This window comes from Mustelus asterias, chromosome 9 (genome assembly GCF_964213995.1).
Source record: "Mustelus asterias chromosome 9, sMusAst1.hap1.1, whole genome shotgun sequence".
NCBI classification, from domain to species: Eukaryota; Metazoa; Chordata; class Chondrichthyes; order Carcharhiniformes; family Triakidae; genus Mustelus; species Mustelus asterias.
In genome coordinates, this window is record NC_135809.1 from 64943162 (window position 1) to 64962202 (window position 19041).

The 19041-nt window shown below is 44.4% G+C and overlaps 1 protein-coding gene across 3 annotated transcripts in view; it reads left to right on the plus strand.

The window, feature by feature from the left end:
* Window positions 1–19041, plus strand: part of ddx11 (DEAD/H (Asp-Glu-Ala-Asp/His) box helicase 11) — a 76920-nt gene that overhangs the window by 21824 nt on the left and 36055 nt on the right. For 2 of the 3 annotated variants that reach the window (XM_078220282.1, XM_078220284.1), the window contains exons 8-14: window positions 242–329; window positions 3935–4146; window positions 6344–6496; window positions 10265–10311; window positions 15881–15960; window positions 16735–16779; window positions 18136–18203. In XM_078220282.1, coding sequence (XP_078076408.1) covers window positions 242–329; window positions 3935–4146; window positions 6344–6496; window positions 10265–10311; window positions 15881–15960; window positions 16735–16779; window positions 18136–18203 — 693 coding nt within the window. The remainder of the gene's footprint in view (window positions 1–241; window positions 330–3934; window positions 4147–6343; window positions 6497–10264; window positions 10312–15880; window positions 15961–16734; window positions 16780–18135; window positions 18204–19041) is intronic. The other variant, XM_078220285.1, reaches the window with a different exon arrangement.

The window sequence follows — 19041 nt, forward strand, 5'->3', positions numbered from 1 at the left end:
AAAAGTTGAAGCTGGCCCACTGAGCATTGCCCTGTCAGAGCAAGCTTTGCTGAAACACTGGATTCCTATATTTTTGAATAAACTCTGTTTTACCATGTTTTGCTGCTGTGCACAAGTAGTGTTTCGGAATTCTAGCACGTGAACTCCAGTTGGTAATGACTAATGTGTAAAAGTAACCAGATAAGAGAACCTGCACCTTTGATTTTTCGGTTCTTCCTTCTCTCTTCCCCTCATCCTGAAGAACATGTGTGTAAATGATGAGGTAAGGCATCTCAGGTCACTCCAGATGATGAATGATAGGTGCCTGGAAATGCAGAAGAACAAACGCGGTGAGTGGAACCTGTATTTCTCTCCTTTTAAAACCCTGTGTGTCGTCTTTCAGTCTGATCTTGAAGCAACAATTTTCCCTTCTCAGAAAAGGAGCTGTTTCTAGCGATTATTTTAGGCTTCATCTCTGCCTTAGACTTATAAAATGAGTGCTAATCTGTCTCTATCCTGCTCCTCCTGACAGATTTTTCTCTCTCCTCCCTCCAGTATGTTCTTTTGGACATCTGAACTCTCCTCTCTCGCCCCTCCTTCGCTGCAGATGCACACTCTGTCCCACATTCCCTTTGTCCTCCTTGTTCAAGCCAAGACTTGGAGGAATCCATTGGATAAGAAAAGGTCGCTCTAAGCTATTGAGTTCATTCAAAAATTCAGATGTCCCTTACTTTGTTTTCTCTTGTATCTCGCCATCTCTCCACAATGTTATTCAGTTCCTATTGCATTTGATGACATTTTGGGCTGGACTTTACTCAGCGGTGGTGTGTTCTATGCTGTTTGCTGGGTTTCAGAGGGTTGGCTTATTTTACCCATCCTATTCTTGGTGCAATCTTTTTGGATGTTGCTTCTCTTTGAGGCTGCTCCCGATTGCTGCCAGTTGCACCATCTGAGACATTGCTGGGAATCGAACAGCTCAACAGTTTTCCGTTAATATGTTCCTTTCCCGAGCATGGTGTTTTTATAATTCAGGAGCTTTAACCATGTAAATTCACCTTATCTGGTTGTGTTTAATGCCATCAGGAGTTGGGCATAATGTGACGGGTCTGTCAACAACAACAAATATTTATAAGGCACCTTTAATGGAATAAAGCATCCCATACTTCATAGGAACATTATGAACCAAAATGTGACAAAGCGACACAGGGAGAAATGAGGTCAGATGACCAAAAGCTTGAGTCAAAGACATAGGTTTTAAAGAGTGTCTTAAAGGAGGAGAGCGAGGTATAGAGACAGAGAGGTGTAGAGAATGAATTTCAGAGCTTAGGGCATAGGCAGCTGAAAACCTGGCCACCAATGGTGGAATGATTAAGATCAGGGATGCTGAAGAGATTAAGAATTAGTGCAGATACCTCAGAGGATTGTGGGTGAAGGAGATTACAGAGATGGGGACGAACATGGTCAGGAAGGAATTGGAAACAAGAGTGAGAATTTTAAAATTACGATGTTGCTGACAGGGGGCCAATAAAGGTCCGCAAGTATGGAGGCAGTAATCGAATGAACTTGATGCAAGTTTTAAGCCAATTTTGTTTAAACAGCCAAGTTTTTAGATGACCTCAGGTTTACAGTATGTGGGGCAGACCAGCCAGGAGCACGTTGGAATAGTCAAGTCTAGCGGTAACAATGTATCAATGAGAGTTTCAGCAGTAGATGAGCCGAGGTGGACGGAATTGGGTGATGTTACAGAGATGGAAGTAGACGGCCATAGAGATGGTATAAGTATGTGGTTATTCTAGAACCTTCCATCTGATGTGGTTACTGAGCAACACTGTCTGTGTGGAGTTTGCACATTCTCCTCGTGTCTGCGTGGGTTTCCTCCGGGTGCTCCGGTTTCCTCCCACAGTCTAAAGATGTGCGGGTTAGGTTGATTGGCCAGGTTAAAAATTGCCCCTTAGAGTCCTGGGATGCGTGGATTAGCGGGTAAATATGTGGGGGTAGGGCCTGGGTGGGATTGTGGTCGGTGCAGACTTGATGGGCCGAATGGCCTCCTTCTGCACTGTAGGGTTTCTATGATTTCTATGATTTCTAGATGGACTTTTAAAGATCTGCTAACAGCTTGGAAATCAAACCTGAAATCTGGTTTACATGCTTTCGGTGCCTTGCTGGGCATATTTACACTCGCATGGAACCCATCTCCATTAAACAGAAAGAGAAAAAAAAGCTTTAAATCCAGGAGATGCGAGTAAAAATGGAATGCAGTGATTAGAAATACACAAAGAAGGATGCTCACTGTGTGAGGGAAAAAAGGCATTTTCTGTGCTTGGATTTATTGTCTGACTAATCAAAGTGTAGTCCAATAGGGGGCAGCAGTGCCACACATCCCACAATAACACTGATTTTTCTGCTCTCCTTCCCTGTCCGGGGAGGGAGGTTTGTCGGAACCACATTGACGAGGGTGGGTATGGTGTGTGGTGAGCAGGTAGTGGGAGATGTGCTGGCAGCTCAGGCTCCTGCAGTAGGAGACTTCCTTTATAGATTTACATCTGCCTAGATGCATTGTGACCAGGTGACCATGTCATAGAAATCATAGAAACCCTACAGTACAGAAAGAGGCCATTCGGCCCATCGAGTCTGCACCGACCACAATCCCACCCAGGCGGAACCTCTGTGATATCCTCACCATGCTGAGAATCGTGTAACCATGATTTTGTCCTTGCCTGACATCCACATATCAATGTTCTGTGGCAGGTCTCGGGTGTAGGGCCCAAACCAGACATATCTAGTATTGTCCCTAGCCCAAGGGTGCTGAGGCCAAGGTCCCACCACAACCTGCTGCTGAGATTGGCTGACTCAAAATGACACTGGGCATGAACTTTGACCTTCTTGTCTGACGAATGGTCCCCTGTTCTATATCAGGCAGTGCTAAAGTTTAACTAAAGGTATTAATAGATATGGTGCAAAGGTGTTTGGGGTTTGGTTGCAGATCCATCAATGACACGATGAAGAGACTTGAGGGGTAAACTGCCTGACCTGTGTTCCAATATTAACAGTGGCTATGGAAGAATGTTCGATGGAGTTCACGGGGCGGCACGGTAGCACAGTGGTTAGCACTGCTGCTTCACAGCTCCAGGGTCCCGGGTTCGATTCCCGGCTCGGGTCACTGTCTGTGTGGAGTTTGCACATTCTCCTCGTGTCTGCGTGGGTTTCCTCCAGGTGCTCCGGTTTCCTCCCACAGTCCAAAGATGTGTGGGTTAGGTTGATTGGCCAGGTTAAAAAAAAAAATTGCCCCTTAGAGTCCTGAGATGCGTGGGTAAATATGTGGGGGTAGGGCCTGGGTGGGATTGTGGTCGGTGCAGACTCGATGGGCCGAATGGCCTCCTTCTGCACTGTAGGGTTTCTATGATTTCAATGGGTTGATAATCGGCTCAAGAATCCTTTCGCCACTCTTTCCCCCCCCCCCCCCCCCGCCCCCCACACTATTGTGCCAAAAAAGGGTAAATGAAACAGCGTGACTGCGAAGATATGCCTTAAAAAAATAGAAAGAGAGAAATTCCAGTATTTATCTGGCATCTCTGATGACTAGCAAGTCCCAGAGTGCTTCATGGCCAGCTAAATACTGAAGTATAGTCAATTTAAGATAGGGAATGTGACTGCCCATTTCTGCACACTAAGGTCCCACAAACAGCAGCAAGGTAAATCACCAGGTAATATATTACAAATATTCAGGTGTCTTTTTATGGCAGCGACTTTGTGTGTTTTTATACAGACAATATTGACGATGATAATTCCACTTATTTTGTGGAACCTCAGGTTTGTTTTATGTAATGAGAATTCTAATTCATTGAATGTTGCCAGAGACATGGAGACCGTGACCATTGGCTCCAACAAGCTTTGAGCAGTAGATACGTGGTCAGACAGAAGTGAGAGCTGACATTCAAATTATATTTTCTAAAAGCTGAAAGAAAGCACAGTGGGGATGAGAAGAAGAGTCCAAAGCGGAAACGCAAGAGTCAAGTGACTTGCCCATTCTACAGCCACCAGCAGATGCAGTTTCTGCGCGATGAGTTGCTGGTGGAGGTGAAGGACATTGAACAGATGGTGTTGCTGGGGAAGGAGATGAAGGCATGTCCGTACTATGCCAGTCGCTATGCCATTCCACCAGCCCAGGTAAGAAGGAGGTTCATCTTGTCAATGAGTGTTTGGCAACAAAATTCAAACCCAGATAGTTAAAAATGTGTTCTCGGGTTGTTCTCACACCTGGAGTATTGTGTGCAGTTTTGGTGTCCTTATCTAAGGAAGGATGTCCATGCTATAGAGGGAGTACAGCGAAGGTTTACCAGGCTGATTCCTGGGATAGCAGGTTTGTCATATGAGGAGAGACTAAATCGGTTAGGATTATATTCATTGGAGTTTAGAAGAGTGAGAGGGGATCTCAAAGAAACTTATAAAATTCTAACAGGGTAGATTCAGAAAGAAAATTCCCAATGGTGCGGGAATCCACAACTAGGGGTCATAGGTTGAAGGGGTAAACCTTTTAGGACTAGGTGAAGAGAAATTTCTTCACCTCGAGGTTGGTAAATGTGTGGAATTCACTATCCCAGAATGTAGTTGGGGCCAAAATGTTGTCTGATTTCAAGAAGAAATTAGATATAGCTCTAGAGGCTAAAGAGATTGAGGGTACAGGTGCCGGAATGTGGCGACTAGGGGATTTTCACAGTAACTTTATTACAATGTTAATGTAAGCCTACTTGCAACAAATAAATAAACTTTAAAACTTCAAAAAATATGGGGGGAAGGAAGGATCAGGATATTGATTTCAATGATCAGCCAAAATGAATGATGGAGGACCGAATGGCCTACTTCTGCTTCTAATTTCTATGTTTGAGCCATTGGAACAGTTGGCATTTATTGCCCATCCTTATGAAAGTTTTGATGGGTTTTCTGCTTGAACCCAGTGCACTCCGTGTGGTGAAGGTATACTCACAATGCTGTTAGACAGGGTGTTACTTATCCTGACCCAGGAACAACGAAGGACCAGTGATACATGTCCAAATTGGGGTGGTGTGTGAACTGCTTTGAGCTGTTGAGCTTCAAGTGCTGAAGCACCTGTACTGTTTTGGTTATATTGAGTATTCCATCTCATTGTTGACTTGAACTGTTAGCTGGTGGAGAGCTTTGAAGGATCAGGAGGTGAGCCACTCATCAGAGAATCCATCTTCTGGTCTGATCCCTCCTTTAGTCTATCTCACTCAACTCAGTGCTGGTTGTGGGGAGAGTTTGTCTACTTATGGATGTGCAGAAAGGTGAGTTGGTGAGGATGAGGTTAGGTAGGTTACTTCCTCATGTTGGTTCTTCATTGCCTACCACACATCTTGTCTGCCTGATTTTTATAACTTGGCTGGACTGGTCTGTTGTACTACCCAGTTATTGGTGAAATACTTTGTAGTATCTCACGCACAACACATTTTGTGCCACCCTCAATGCTTCCTTCAACTAGTATTCAATATTGCGAAGTAACATGTCATCAGTTGATGGAGAGAGAGGTGTAGGAAGTATCAACAATATCTTTTCTGACCTTGATGTATCTGAAACCATGAGGCTTCAATTTTGAGCACTTCCAGGACCATTCCCACCAGCTCTGATGAAGGGTCATCCAGACTCGAAACATTGGCTCTATTCTCTCTTCACAGATGCTGTCAGACCTGCTGAGATTTTCCAGTATTTTCTGTTTTCATTCCCACCCAGCTGTATGTGATATCTGGTTGCTGTTGCTCAACAATTGTTTCTCATAGAAACATGGAAGATAGGAGCAGGATTAGACCATTTGACCCTTTGAACCTACTCCGCCATTCAATATGACCATGACTGGTCCTCTTGTCTTGATGACACACTCCCCACCCTCTCCCTATTCCTCTTGACACCTTTAGAGTCTAGAAATCTATCTTTTTCCTCCTTAAATATATCCAGTGATTTTTGTCTCCATAGTCTTCTGAGGTAGATAATTCCACAGGTTCGCCACCCTTTGAGTGAAGAAGTTTCTCCTCATCTCAGTTCTAAATGGGCTACCCTGTATCCTGAGACTGTGATCCCTTGTTCTAGAACCCTTCCCAGCCAGAGGAAACAACATCCCTGCATCCAGGCTGTCCAACCCTGTCAGAATTCTATGTTGCGATGAGATCCCCCCTCGTTCTTCTAAGTTACAGTGAATACAGGCCCAGCCGACCCAATCTCTCAATTTTGGTGTTTTATGAAGTTGTGAAATGACTGTTGGGTGACAGGTACTTTGACTAGTTGAAGTGTGCAGTGAATGAACACTGTCTCTCTCTCTCTGATGAATTTCCTTGGTTCTATCTACTCCTGACAGCTGGTGGTGATGCCGTACCAGACGCTGCTTCACAGCTCGACCAGGCTGGCATCTGGCATCAAACTGAAGGGACAGGTATTGGTGATTGACGAGGCACACAACCTGATCGATACCATCACTAGCATTCACAGCTACAAGGTGACAGGATCACAGGTGGGTACCACCTCGGTGAAACTAGGGTTTTGTCATTTAGAATCAGTGTATGACCCAGCACGGTAGTCCGTTTGTCCCAATGTACCTGTGCTATTTTTGGTAGAGCTTTGCAATCAATCCAAATCCACAGTCATTCCCCAAATTCCTACACATTTTTAATATTAGAAATAGGAGCAAGAGTGAGACATTCAGCCCCTTCAGCCTATTGTTACATTCAGAACCACAGCTGAACTGTGACCCAAACTTAATTTCCTATCTGATCCCCACATCCTCTTAAGAGTCCAAATTACATGTTATTGCTGTCTTGAATATACTCATTAACTGAGCATTCACAATTCTTTGAGAATTCCAAAGAATTATAACCTTCTAAATGAAGGAATTTATTCTCCATCCTGAATGGTCAACCGTCAATCCTGAGATTCTGCCCCTTAATTTTAGGTTCTCCAGCCAGGAGGACTGCTTCTCAACATCTACCACGTGAAGCCCTTTCAAAATCTTCCCTGCTTCAAAGACACCACCCCTCATTCTTCTGAACCACACAGAGCATAGGGCCATTGTGCTGAATCTCACATAGAATCACCCTCCCATCTCAGGAATCAATCCAATGCACCCGCTTCTCTAAGGCAAACATATCTTCCTTGGGTATGAAGACCAAAACCACATTGTGCCACATTACCAAAGCCCAGCACAATTGCAGTGAGACCTACAATGCTACAGTGTCCCAGTGAAGCCCAACACAAACTGGAGGAACAGCATCTCAGCTTCTCATTCGGTACTTTATAGCCTTCTGGACTCAACACTGAGTTCAACAGCTTCAGATCATCAGCGCTGCCCCATTTTGATGATGCCCCCACCCCCAAGTGCCAGTCTGTTCTCATGTATTTTTCTTTCAGGCTGACTTCTCCCCTCTAACGTATCCATTATGGGGCGGCACGGTGGCACAGTGGTTAGCACTGTTGCCTCACAGCACCAGGGACCCAGGTTTGATTCCCGGCTTGGGTTACCCTCTGTGTGGAATTTGCGTGGGTTTCCTCCAGGTGCTCCGGTTTCCTCCCACAGTCCAAAGATGTGCGGGTGAGGTGAATTGGCCGTGCTAAATTCACCCAAACAGGTGCCAGAGCGTGGCGACTAGGAGATTTTTTACAGTAACTTCATTACAGTGTGAATGTAAGCCTACTTATGACAAATAAATAAACTTTAGCTTTAACTTTTTTAACTTTATCCCTGACCTTGTCTAATGTTCCACCTACCGATTTTTTTTTTCTCCCCTTTTCAACACTAAACCGCATCACATTTCCACTTCTCAGTTCCAAAAAAGAGTCATATTGGACTCGAAACATTAACTCTGTTTCTCCGTCCATGGGTACTGCCAGACCTGTTGAGTTTTTCCATTTTTTTTACTTGCTTTTTTTCTGGTTGTTTTCTGTTTTTTATTTCAGATTTCTAGCATCCTGTGTATTTTGCTTTTATTTTTGAGGTTATGCTGAACATGAGTCAGACACAAGTTCGGCTTCAGCTGGAGTATTGTGTCCATTATGGGGCACTGCACTTTAGGAAGGATGTGAAGGCATTAGAGAGAGAGAGAGAGAGCAGAAAAATTTCACAGGAATGGTTTCAGGATTGAGGAGCTTCAGATATGGAGTTCAGGTTTTGTGAGCTGAGTCAACAGGGGAGGTTAGTGGGTAAATATGTAGGGATATGTGGATAGGGCCTGGGTGGGATTGTGTTTGGTGCAGACTCGATGGGCCGAATGGCCTCTTTCTGCACTGTAGGATTCTATGATTCTAGGTATTAGCTTTCTGAGCTATTGATGTGGCAGTATCTGGAATTAAAATTCATTAAATACTGGAGCCTCTTAAAGAAGTGATGTGAATAATTGGCAGCTATTTAAAATCAAATTGTAGTTAGGTATGGCAAGCTTGTGTTTTAACATTTATAGATTGTAGAGAATTGGGAAATCGCGCTTTTTAAAATATTCATTCATTCATGGGACCTGAGCTGGTTCAGCTCACAAAACCTAAGCTGAGTGGGATACCAACAGTGGGAAGGGATGGAGAGTGTGATTAGGGTGGGTGAAATGTTAAGGGTGGAGAGTGATGAGGAGTTGGGGGAGGATGATGAGAATAAATAATTTGAGCTGCCTTCTTTGGTGAGCTGCCTTTTGAACTACTGCAGTCTGTGTTGTGTAGATCTGCCCACAGACTTGTTAGATACAGATTCCAGGACTTTGACTCAGCAATGATGAAGGAACAGTGATATATTTCCAAGTCAGAGTGGTGTGGTACTAGGAGGGGAACTGGCAGCTCCCCATGTTGCCATGCACTTGCTGCTTTTGTTCTTTGAGTTGGTAAAGGTCATGGGTTTTAGAGGCACTGTCAAAGAATTTGACAAGTTGCTGCAGTGCATCTTTTGCATGATACACAACAACTGTGGTACACTAATAGAGGAAGTAAATGTTTAAGGTGGTGATGCTGAACAAATGGATTGTTTAGTCCTGCATGTTGTCAAACTTGTTGGACAACATTCAGGCCTGTACTGATATGTGGCAAGTATCATTCATACCAATAGTAGGTATTGACTAACTGCAAAAAGAGAGTCCAATCACCTCAATTTGATACTCAGTAGCATTAACATCACTTAATAACCGAGCCCCCCATGTGTAGTGAATCAAATTGGCTTAAGACTGCTTTCTGTGATGCTGGGACTTTGAGGCGGCTAAGATGGATGATAAACTCGCCACTTCTGGCTGAAAATATTTGCAAATGCTTCAGCCTTTTCTTTTGTGTTGGATGTGCTGCCACTGTCATTGATGAAGGGGATATTCATGAACTTCTCCTCCAGCACCACTGTGCAATCACCTTTGCTGTTTTTGTCTTGTCGGTGAGACGGAAACATACCCAGGGATGGTGATGGAGTAGTCTGGGATTACGGTTCAATATCATGCTTGCCAGGATACAGAGAATGAGGCGATTGAATCTTTGGGTTTAAGTACTTACAGATTGTAGAGAATGAGGTTATTCTAGTCTTTGGCTTTAAAACACAATGAGGAGGCAGAGCATGTGAGTAGAGAAGATTTCAGAGGTTCACTGACCGTAGATAGCATCAATAAGTTAGAGGAGAGCAGGTGTGGGGCCTCGGACAGCTCATCTGAAAAATAGCATCTGAGTGCTGCACTGGGGGTGTCTGCCTAAATTATACTCTCAAATCCTTCGAGTGGGGCTTGAACCCACACCCTTCTGAGGTGAGAATGCCATGGCACGGCTGACACCTAATGACCAGTTTCCCTTTCTTTATCATAGATTTACTACAGTACAGAAGGAGGCCGTTTGGCCCATCGAGTCTGTACCGACCGCAATCCCACCTAGGCCCTACTCCCGTAACCCGCATTTACCCTGCTAATCCCCCTGACACTAGGGTCAATTTAACATGGCCAATGCACCTAACCCACACATCTTTGGACTGTGGAGGAAACCCACGCAGACACGGGGAGAAAGTGCAAAATCCACACAGACAGTGACCCGAGGCCAGAATCGAACCGGGTCCCTGGCCCTGTGAGGCTGCAGTGCTAACCACTCACTGTGCCACCGTGCTGCCTTTGTACCCTGTCCAGGAGATTTTTGCTTTCAATCTGTATTTGGTTTCTAGATGTGTTTTGCTTGTAAAAGTGCCACCGGGAAGGAGTTGGGTAAATAGGAGTATTGTATAGGAATCTCTGGTCCTCAAGATGAGAAGTGAGCTTCTTCATGCTTTGTTGTGTTCTTTTCTCAGTTGTGTTGCGCTCACTCTCAGCTCTCGCAGTACATGGAGCGGTACAGGTAAGGTCCAGTTCTACCTTTGCGAAGCACGGTTCCATCTTCTCCATTATGGCCTGTGTACGGTTAAGGGTCAGTGATTTGATTTGGTCCTTGGTCTCTGCTGAGTTGGCTGACCACCTCAACTGGCCTTTCCTTGCACAGAGAGTGCAGAGAGTAGAAAGAGACAAAGCAAATCAGCCTGAAAGAGAGGCATTGGTTGCTTATTTAAACCTGAGCAATCAACTCTCCATGAACTCCTGGGTTCAAAACCCATCACGACAGCTATTCGACTAATGAAATTCAATTATTGATGGAATAAGTATGGAAAGGAGACTATACTGCAGTGAGAGAGACATCGACAGTGTTAATTGGGCATTTGGTTCTGGAGGGAATTCGGTGCAGAGGGCCAAGGAGTTGTTCTTTTCTCCATCTTCAATAATTAGTGACTGTTTTTCCTTGTTTCCAGGTTAGGTGAGTGCAACTTTCTATTTTGTTTATGCAAATTATTAACTAATTGACCAATTAAATAAGTACGGTTGGACAGAAATGGCAGGGTTGGTGGGGTGCCAGATTGCAGCATGTGGGGAAACTGGGATACATGGCAATACTGGATAACCATATCTGCAGAGAGCGTCTGCAGCTTGGACAACTTTGGCTCCAAGTTGCTGAGCTGAGTCTGAGTTCTAGATGTTGCAGGACGTCAGGGAGGGGGAAGTTTTGCCTTTTTCCAAGAGACAGTCACACCGCCTGCATTAGACAAAATCTTAGAGATGGTCAGGGACAGGAGAGTGTGACTGCAAGTCAAGTATAGGAAACAGCATGTAATCTTGGAGGAGCCCCGACCCCTGGCTTTGTCCAACAGGCATGAGGTGTTGCTACCGATCTAGGTGAAAGAAGAACTGAAAGGTGGATGAGTGGACTGGTACAAGATCAAAGATGCCATTCAAATGGGGGTTTAGTTGGAGGGGGAATAGATACAGTTCTCTGCAGTCACAGCCAGGATCTCCAAAGATCATGCTGCCTACCTGGTGCCAGGGTTGAAGATATCTCCTCGCAGCTGAAGAGGAATGTCGGGTGCAACAGGGAAATCCAGTCGTTGTGCATACTGACTACGTAAAACCGGGAATGAGGTTTTGCTCAGAGAATATGAGGAGTGTGGGACTAAATTAAAACGCAGAACATCTCTGGATTATCACCTGAACTGAATGCAAATTGGCATAGGGTCACACAGATTAGAGAATTAAATTGTGTCTGAAAGAGTGGTATGGGAAGAAGGGATTTTAATTCATGGGGCATGAGCACGAGTACTCGAGGAAGAGGTGAGCTATTCCGTTGGGATGAGCTCCATTTAAACCAGGCTGGGACCAGTGTCCTGGCCAACCATTTAACCAGAGATTTAAATGAAAATTGTACATCAGAGAATAAAGGTTTAAAGTTTACTTATTAGTGTCACATATAGACTTACAATAACATTACGATGAAGTTACTGTGAAATCCCCTATTTGCCGCACTCCAGCGCCTGTCCAGGTAGACCGAGGGAGAATTTGGTATGGGCAATGCATCTAACCTGCACATCTTTTGGACTGTGGGAGGAAACCGGAGCACCCGGAAGAATCCCACGCAGACAAAGGGAGAACGTGCAGACTCTGCAGAGACGGTGACCCAAGCTGGGATTCGAACCCGGTCTCTGGCGCTGTGAGGCAGTAGTGCTAACCACTGTGTCACTGTGCCGCCTTAGGGTATTGCAGGGAATAAATGTAAAAAAACTAAATGGAAGGTTCTTTATAGTAATGCACAAAGCATTTGCAGTAAGCTAGATGAACTAGTGGCACAAATGGAGGTAAATGTTTTAGATTTAATTGCCATTACGGAGACATGGTTAAATGGTGATCAGGGATGGGCAATAAATATTCCAGAGTACACAATATTTTGTAAAGGACAGATAGAATGTCAAAGGAGGAGGAGTAGCCCTGATAGTGAAAGAGGTCATAAGCACATTAGTGTGAAAGAATCTGGCCTCACAGGATCATGAAGTAGAATCAGTTTGGGTGGAAATTGGGAATAACAAGAATTAGAAGACACTGTGGGATAATTTATAAGCTCCCCGACAGCAGTTTTATCATTGGACAGAGCACTAAACAAGACATTGGAGCATGTAACAAAGGCAATATAATAATCATGAAGGACTTTAAACCTTCATTATAGACTGGGACGATCAAATTGGCAAGGGTGGCCCAAAAGATTAGTTTATAGATGTTTTCGTGACAGTTTCTGGAGCAATATGTTCCACACAAAAAGGTTTAAGAGGTTCTTGGAACTAACTAGCAATAAAGCTGTCTTGGATCGAGTATGGTATAATGAAATAGGGTTAATTAATAGTAGACGAGTGATCATAATACCATTGAATTCCATGTTAAGTTTGAAATTGACACACTCCAAATGCAAACAAAAATGTTAATCTTAAACAGAGCTTTGTAGCTGGCTATGATGGGAGAACTGGCTACGGTTAATTGGGTAAAGAGACTAAAAAAGTCATCGAGGCAAATGAACAGTGGGAAACATTTAAAGAAATAATCCAAAATCTTCAAAAAATGGATTCCACTGAAAAACAAAAACTCAGCAAGAAAGACCCATCTGTCCCTTACTCAGGAAGTTAAGGTTGGTATTAGATTGAAAAAGGAGATTTACGATGTTGGAAAAACAGCAGCAAATCAGGATTAGGAGTGTTTTAGAAACCAGCAGAGGGTCAACCAACAAGTTGATTTTAAAAAGGGGGAAAATAGAACGTGAGTAAACTAGCTTGAGATATACAAACGGATTGTCAAGGCTTTTATTAGTATATTTAAAAAAAAGCGAAAGTAAATGTTGGTCTTTTACCAGTAGAGGCAGGAGAAACTATCATGGGGAATGAGGAAGTGGAGCAAATATTTTGTGTCTGGTCTTCAAAAATAGAAGACACAGGTTTCATATCAGTAACCTAGACCTTAAAAAGAATGAGAAATGAGAAAAGGTATTGATGAAAATTAAGGAGCTAAAATCAACTTTTTGGCTGGCCTCTGCTGGTTTCCCCCTTTATCCAACTATCCTGGAATAAAATCTCCAATACATTTGTTAAACAGGAATTCCCTTTAGTAGAACCATGTTGACTTGGATTACACTTAAATGTGTTGTTAAGTCTTCCTTGACAGGCGATTCAAGAATTTTCCCAACAACTGATGTTAGGTAACTGACTATTTTCTCTTTCCTTCCTTTCTTGAAAAGAGTGCAACAATTGCCAACTTCTAATCTAATGGGACTATTCTCAGATCTAAGGAATTTAAAAAAATCATGGCTGACCTCCACTATTCCTGCAGCTATCTCTTAAAATCCAAGGGCGTAGGCCATCAGGTTCCAGTGAGCTGTCGGATTTTTGCTGCCTGCATAATTGCATGTAGGCAAGGGAAGGAGATTGTGATGAAGGTGCCAAACCTGCCAAAGGGAGGAGCAAAACTCTCAATGCCACGGGTCAGCTGGGTATATCCACCCCCTGAATTCCCCCGCGTCCTGCTCCCCCCCCCCCCCCCCCCCTCCCCCTGTAGTTAGACCTCCCCTCCCACAGGCCCCACTCCTTTGGCGTTTCCCCTGGCACACTGGTCATGCCCAAGTGGCTCTGCCGGGATGTCTGGTGGCCATTGCCAAGGTGTCTGATGGGAACTGCCTATTGGGCACTGGCCATGCCCCCGACCACCCGGGGCTTCAATGGCCTCTGAGCCCCCGGCGTGGCCATTGTGCCCATGATTTACGCACCATGCGTAAAGACGAGAAGATCCCGTGCACTGGGAGGTGAATAGGCTACGCATATTTAAATGCTATTTTAAATATGTTAATCCGCCTCATGTCCTTTCTGGAAATGATCAGGTTTGTGCCATTGGAAATGGACTGGGATGATTGCAAACCGTTTGATGCCAGTCGTGAAGCTGGTTTTTAGGCCTGCATACTATTTTCCAGGATCATTGCCAGGCCCGGCGAATTGGGAAAATCATCTCTCGGACTGAACAACTGAATCCAGGGCCTGTAACGCACAGCAGCGACTTTGTCATTGGCAGAGAGGCCATTGGCTACTTGGCTGAGGTTCCGATGAAAGAAAGTAGAGATAATTAGTGCATGGCAGGCGACTCCAGAACAAAGCGCTCGTGGCATGGTTGAGAGATGGGCTGATGTAGGATCCTCGTGAGTGCCGCAGCCACCGTCCACTTCCTCTCCAGACAGCTCAGCCGTTCGGTCCTTGAACTGCGAGAGGAACTTAGCACTCCACTTCCAGTCTGAGACCTCTCCCTGCGATTCTTGTACTTCACAGATGGAGAGAGTGTGGGTGTGACACATGCAAGGGCAGATGATGAGGATGTGTAGATAAGGGGGATGGGTCATGCTAAAGGAGCAGGGTTAAAATGATTGAGGAGGGGTGGGGGGGGGGGGGGGGGAAGAAATGGACCTGGAGAAGATGTTGTTTTGGAGAGTTGGTGCAGTCAATGGGCTGAATGTCCTCCTCCTGCACTGTAGGGATTCTATGGGATTCAGTTCCCTGGTATGGGTAATGAGGGAAGCTGTGGATGGGATGAGGAAGCAATGTCCTGAGGCCAGATGGAGATGTGAAGAAGTGTGTGAGATTTGTGCCCTAGTTGAGCTCATTCATCCTCTTTCTTCACTGGGTGCCTGATCTCTCTGTGCACTGACCACTGCTGGTGGGTCAGCGCCAGAACCCTTCAGTTCCTTAATAGGAGTTTGATATCTCATAGCAATGTTGGGATTGGGATCATAGCTCTGCGTCAACATCCTATTTATAATTGGGATGTGTATTTTCTAAAGGATTCCTGCACCTCACCAGGTGGCCACAGTTCAGAGGTATGTCCTTTTATATTATTGACCTGATATTGTTTATCCTTTCCTTGGGAGGCCTCCGCCTCGCAAGCTGGATTGGTGAGCTTGCTGGGTATCCTGCGGCCAGAACAAAAGTGGAGGACATTACATCAGATCTCGACTGCATCCAAAAAGTGTTCCAAAGAGGCAGCGGTGAATTTGGGGCTGCCACCTTCTCTTCGTTTTCAGAGCAGTATCTTCAGTCTTGGGCTGTTGACACTGCTGTGTGGCTGTGCTTAGTGCCAGGAGTGAGGAAACTGGGCGGTGAGTCAGAGACTGCCTGCCTGCAATCTGGCCTGTTTCCCATGTGTGCATATTTAATATGATAGGAAGTGACGATACGGTGGGAAAACCCGTCACTGCGGCCGATGGGTAAAACGCTAATTTTTCACACCCTCTCTCGCACTGAGGGGAAAATCCCATCATTAGCTTCCGGTTTGCTTCCATTTTCTGTCTTTGTCCTGAGCACTGTTGCCTGGACTTATTCACTCAGTATTTTACCCCCAAACCCCATGACCTAACAAGTATTTACTCCTTTCATTCATTTCACAATACTTATCCCTTTAATATTTGTATGTTTTTATCAACCTGGATCCTGTTGTAACCAATGAAACTAACTTCTTATATCATGGGCACTGTGCAGAGTTAAAATGGTTTTGTGGACCTGATTACATGTTTTTCTTTTGATGCACAGAAGCAGACTGAAAGCAAAAAATCTGATGTATATCAAACAGATCCTTTACATCCTTGTTAATCTTCTCCAAGTTTTAGGAGGTGAGCATTGTTTGTGCTTTTCTTTAGTTTAATAATTTCTTTCCTGTCAGACCTGTGCTCATCAGTGTGAAAGATGTTGGTGTTGGGGAATGGAACACTTTTTCCATTTCAGTCACCCAGACTAATTATTCAAATCAGTGAGGGCAGGTTGAGTGCACTTGATCACAGTGCAAAGTTCCCTGTATGCTGTCCCTTCGAACACTCCCAGGACAGGTACAGCACGTGATTAGATACAGAGTAAAGCTCACTGTACACTCTCCCTATCAAACACTCCCAGCAAAGGGTTAGATACAGAGTAAAACTTCCTCTACACAGTGCCATGAACATGCCTCAACCCAGAAGATGACCCCATTCTTCAGTGCTTACCACTCCAGGAACCTTCGTTCCAAAGCAAAATACTGGAAATCCTGAAATAAAAGCAGAAAATTCTGGAAATACTCAAACTTGTCTGTTTATGAAAATAAAGTTGATGTTTCAGGTCTGTGATCTTTCATTAGAACTGAGAAAAGTTAGAAATAGAATATGGTTTGAGCCCTGGTTAGTGCCTGATACCAGATAATGTAGTCATGTTAGCCTGTGACCTCCAGGTATGGGATTGAGGCTGTCCAAACTAATTTCACTTGGGGCCTTCCAGTCAGCAGAGACTTTATCTCATCAGTCTGAATTGAACCCAGTGTCCCAGCCACTGAATCATCGGGTCTTTATAGTTTTTTATTGTTTGTACTTTCTTGATGGGCTTGATTTCTTTAATGCTCTTATTTCATGATTAACCAGGAAAAGTTGGACAAAATCCGAACACACAGAAGATTTTTCAGGGAGGTAGGTGACCAGGCACTTTCACACTTTGGAATGTTTTAAGTTGCTTACTTTGAATATATAAACAGCCCTCTCTTCACTCTCTATCCACTGTCTTGGGCCCGCTGGTGTTTTGGTAGTGTAGGAACTAGACTTGATACCAATAGAATGATTATAAATGGGAACAACCGTGGGAGATTTTCTAGGAAGTAAAAGTATACTGTATTTTGGCTTGCTGGTGTACTTGTGAGTGGAGGATGTTCTGACATAGAACTAGGTGTGCACTGGGGGATATGTGTGTTGGAGAAGTGACATAATCCATTGTCTTGTTGAAGGGGATGGGGAACTTTACCTGACTTGTGCTGCTGTTGGATGCGTAAGTGGCCCTTTTGTTTAAGGCATCACTGCTCCTGGCCGATTGCTCTTTTCAGAAGTGCTTTGGTGTTGTACAGAGCCTTGGTTAGGTTCCATCTGGAATAAGCTTCATAGCACCAGGGACCCGGGTTCGATTCCCGGCTTGGGTCACTGTCTGTGTGGAGTTTGCACATTCTCCCCGTGTCTGCGTGGGTTTCCTCCGGGTGCTCCAGTTTCCTCCCACAGTCCAAAGATGTGCAGGTTAAGTTGATCGGCCATGCTAAATTGTCCCTTAATGTCAGAGGTTTAGCAGCGTAAATGCATGGGGTTACGGGGATACGGCCTGGGTGGGATTGTGGTCTGTGCAGACTCGATGGGTCGAATGACCTCGTTCTGCACTGTAGGATTCTATAACTGCTCAGACCTGAACGCTGCACCTTAGAAAGATTATCTTAACCTTGGAAATAGGTGCTGTCCAGATTCACCAAATGACACCAGGGCTAAAGTGGTTAAGTTGCGAGGATTGATTGCATAAACTTGACTTGTTTTCCCTTTAATTTAGAAGCTTCAGGGATGCCCTAATTGTGGTGTTTAAAATAATTGAAGGATTCAGTAGGCTAGACAGAGAGAAACTATTTTCTCTGTTAGAGTAATCCAAAACATGGGGCTATTATTGTAAGATTAGGAACAAAATAAGGAAGCACTTTATCTAATCAGTTCCATTGCAGAAGATAATGGAACTCTGAATGTCCTTCCCCCAACATAGGGACAGTTGGAACTTTCAGGACTGAGATTGATAGATTTTTTAAAGTAAGGATATTAAGGGGTATGAAGCAATGAAATTGAGGTACAGCTCCATTTCATTTTCAGAGTGGAGCTTCTCTTTATTTTTGGAGTACGCAGCCGACCCTTGGCAATGCTAATTATTCTCTATATATAATGTGATCTATATAATTACTCTGATTTTTGTTTCAAAAAATACATGGACCTCAAATCTCATTGTACTTTTGCCCTTACTTCCTGAAGGAACTGAGTTGCAGTCTATCAATGACTTCTGCTTCCGTGCGCAGTTTGACAACATCAACCTATTCAAAGTAAGTTGTTTTTAAGTTTAGTGCAGTGTGGAGGACCCGTTAAGGTTCTACACTGCCCCCCACCACCCCCCATATTTACTGCTCCTAATGCTGTTGACATTTGCATCCCAAGAGTGATCTGGCTGAGACTGGGCTCTGATGCTGGCACTCTGTGGGTTTCAGCATATGGTGTCAGCAGGCCTTTTTGCCCACTTCTCCAAAAGCACCTTTCAACATCCTGCTGAGAAGATGTTGGTAAAGATCTGGCACTGCCCACATATGGGATGGGCTGGGTGGACCAACTAGTTTTCTTTGTCCATCAACTTGTACGTTTGTGAATGTCTCTCACTATCACAAAGCTGGACTTTCTCTCCCACCAAACTCCACTCTAAAGGACTCAATTATCCATACACCCAAGCTCTCATGGGAATGATGACTAGTATTGCAAAGCCTACAAATTTAGAGAGTTGTGGAAGCAAATTCATTTGTAACTTTTGAAAGGGAATTGACTGTAGACCTGAAGAGGAGGAAAGTAAATGCCTAAGGGGATAGATCACAGGAAATGGACTAATTAAAAAGCTTTTTCAGGGAACCAGCATCGTCACAATGGGCCAAATGGCGGCCTCCTTGTGCTGTAAGATTTTATTATTCTAAGATGTCAGCCCCTTTGGTTGAGGAAGGAAAGAATAGTTTTGCTGGTGGTAAGGCCTTTGACAAGACTCATGGCAGACTGGTGCAGAAGGTGAAGTCGCATGGGATCAGAGGTGAGCTGGCAAGGTGGATACAAAACTGGCTCGGTCAAAGAAGACAGAGAGTAGCACTGGAAGGGTGCGTTTCTGAATGGAGGGCTGTGACAAGT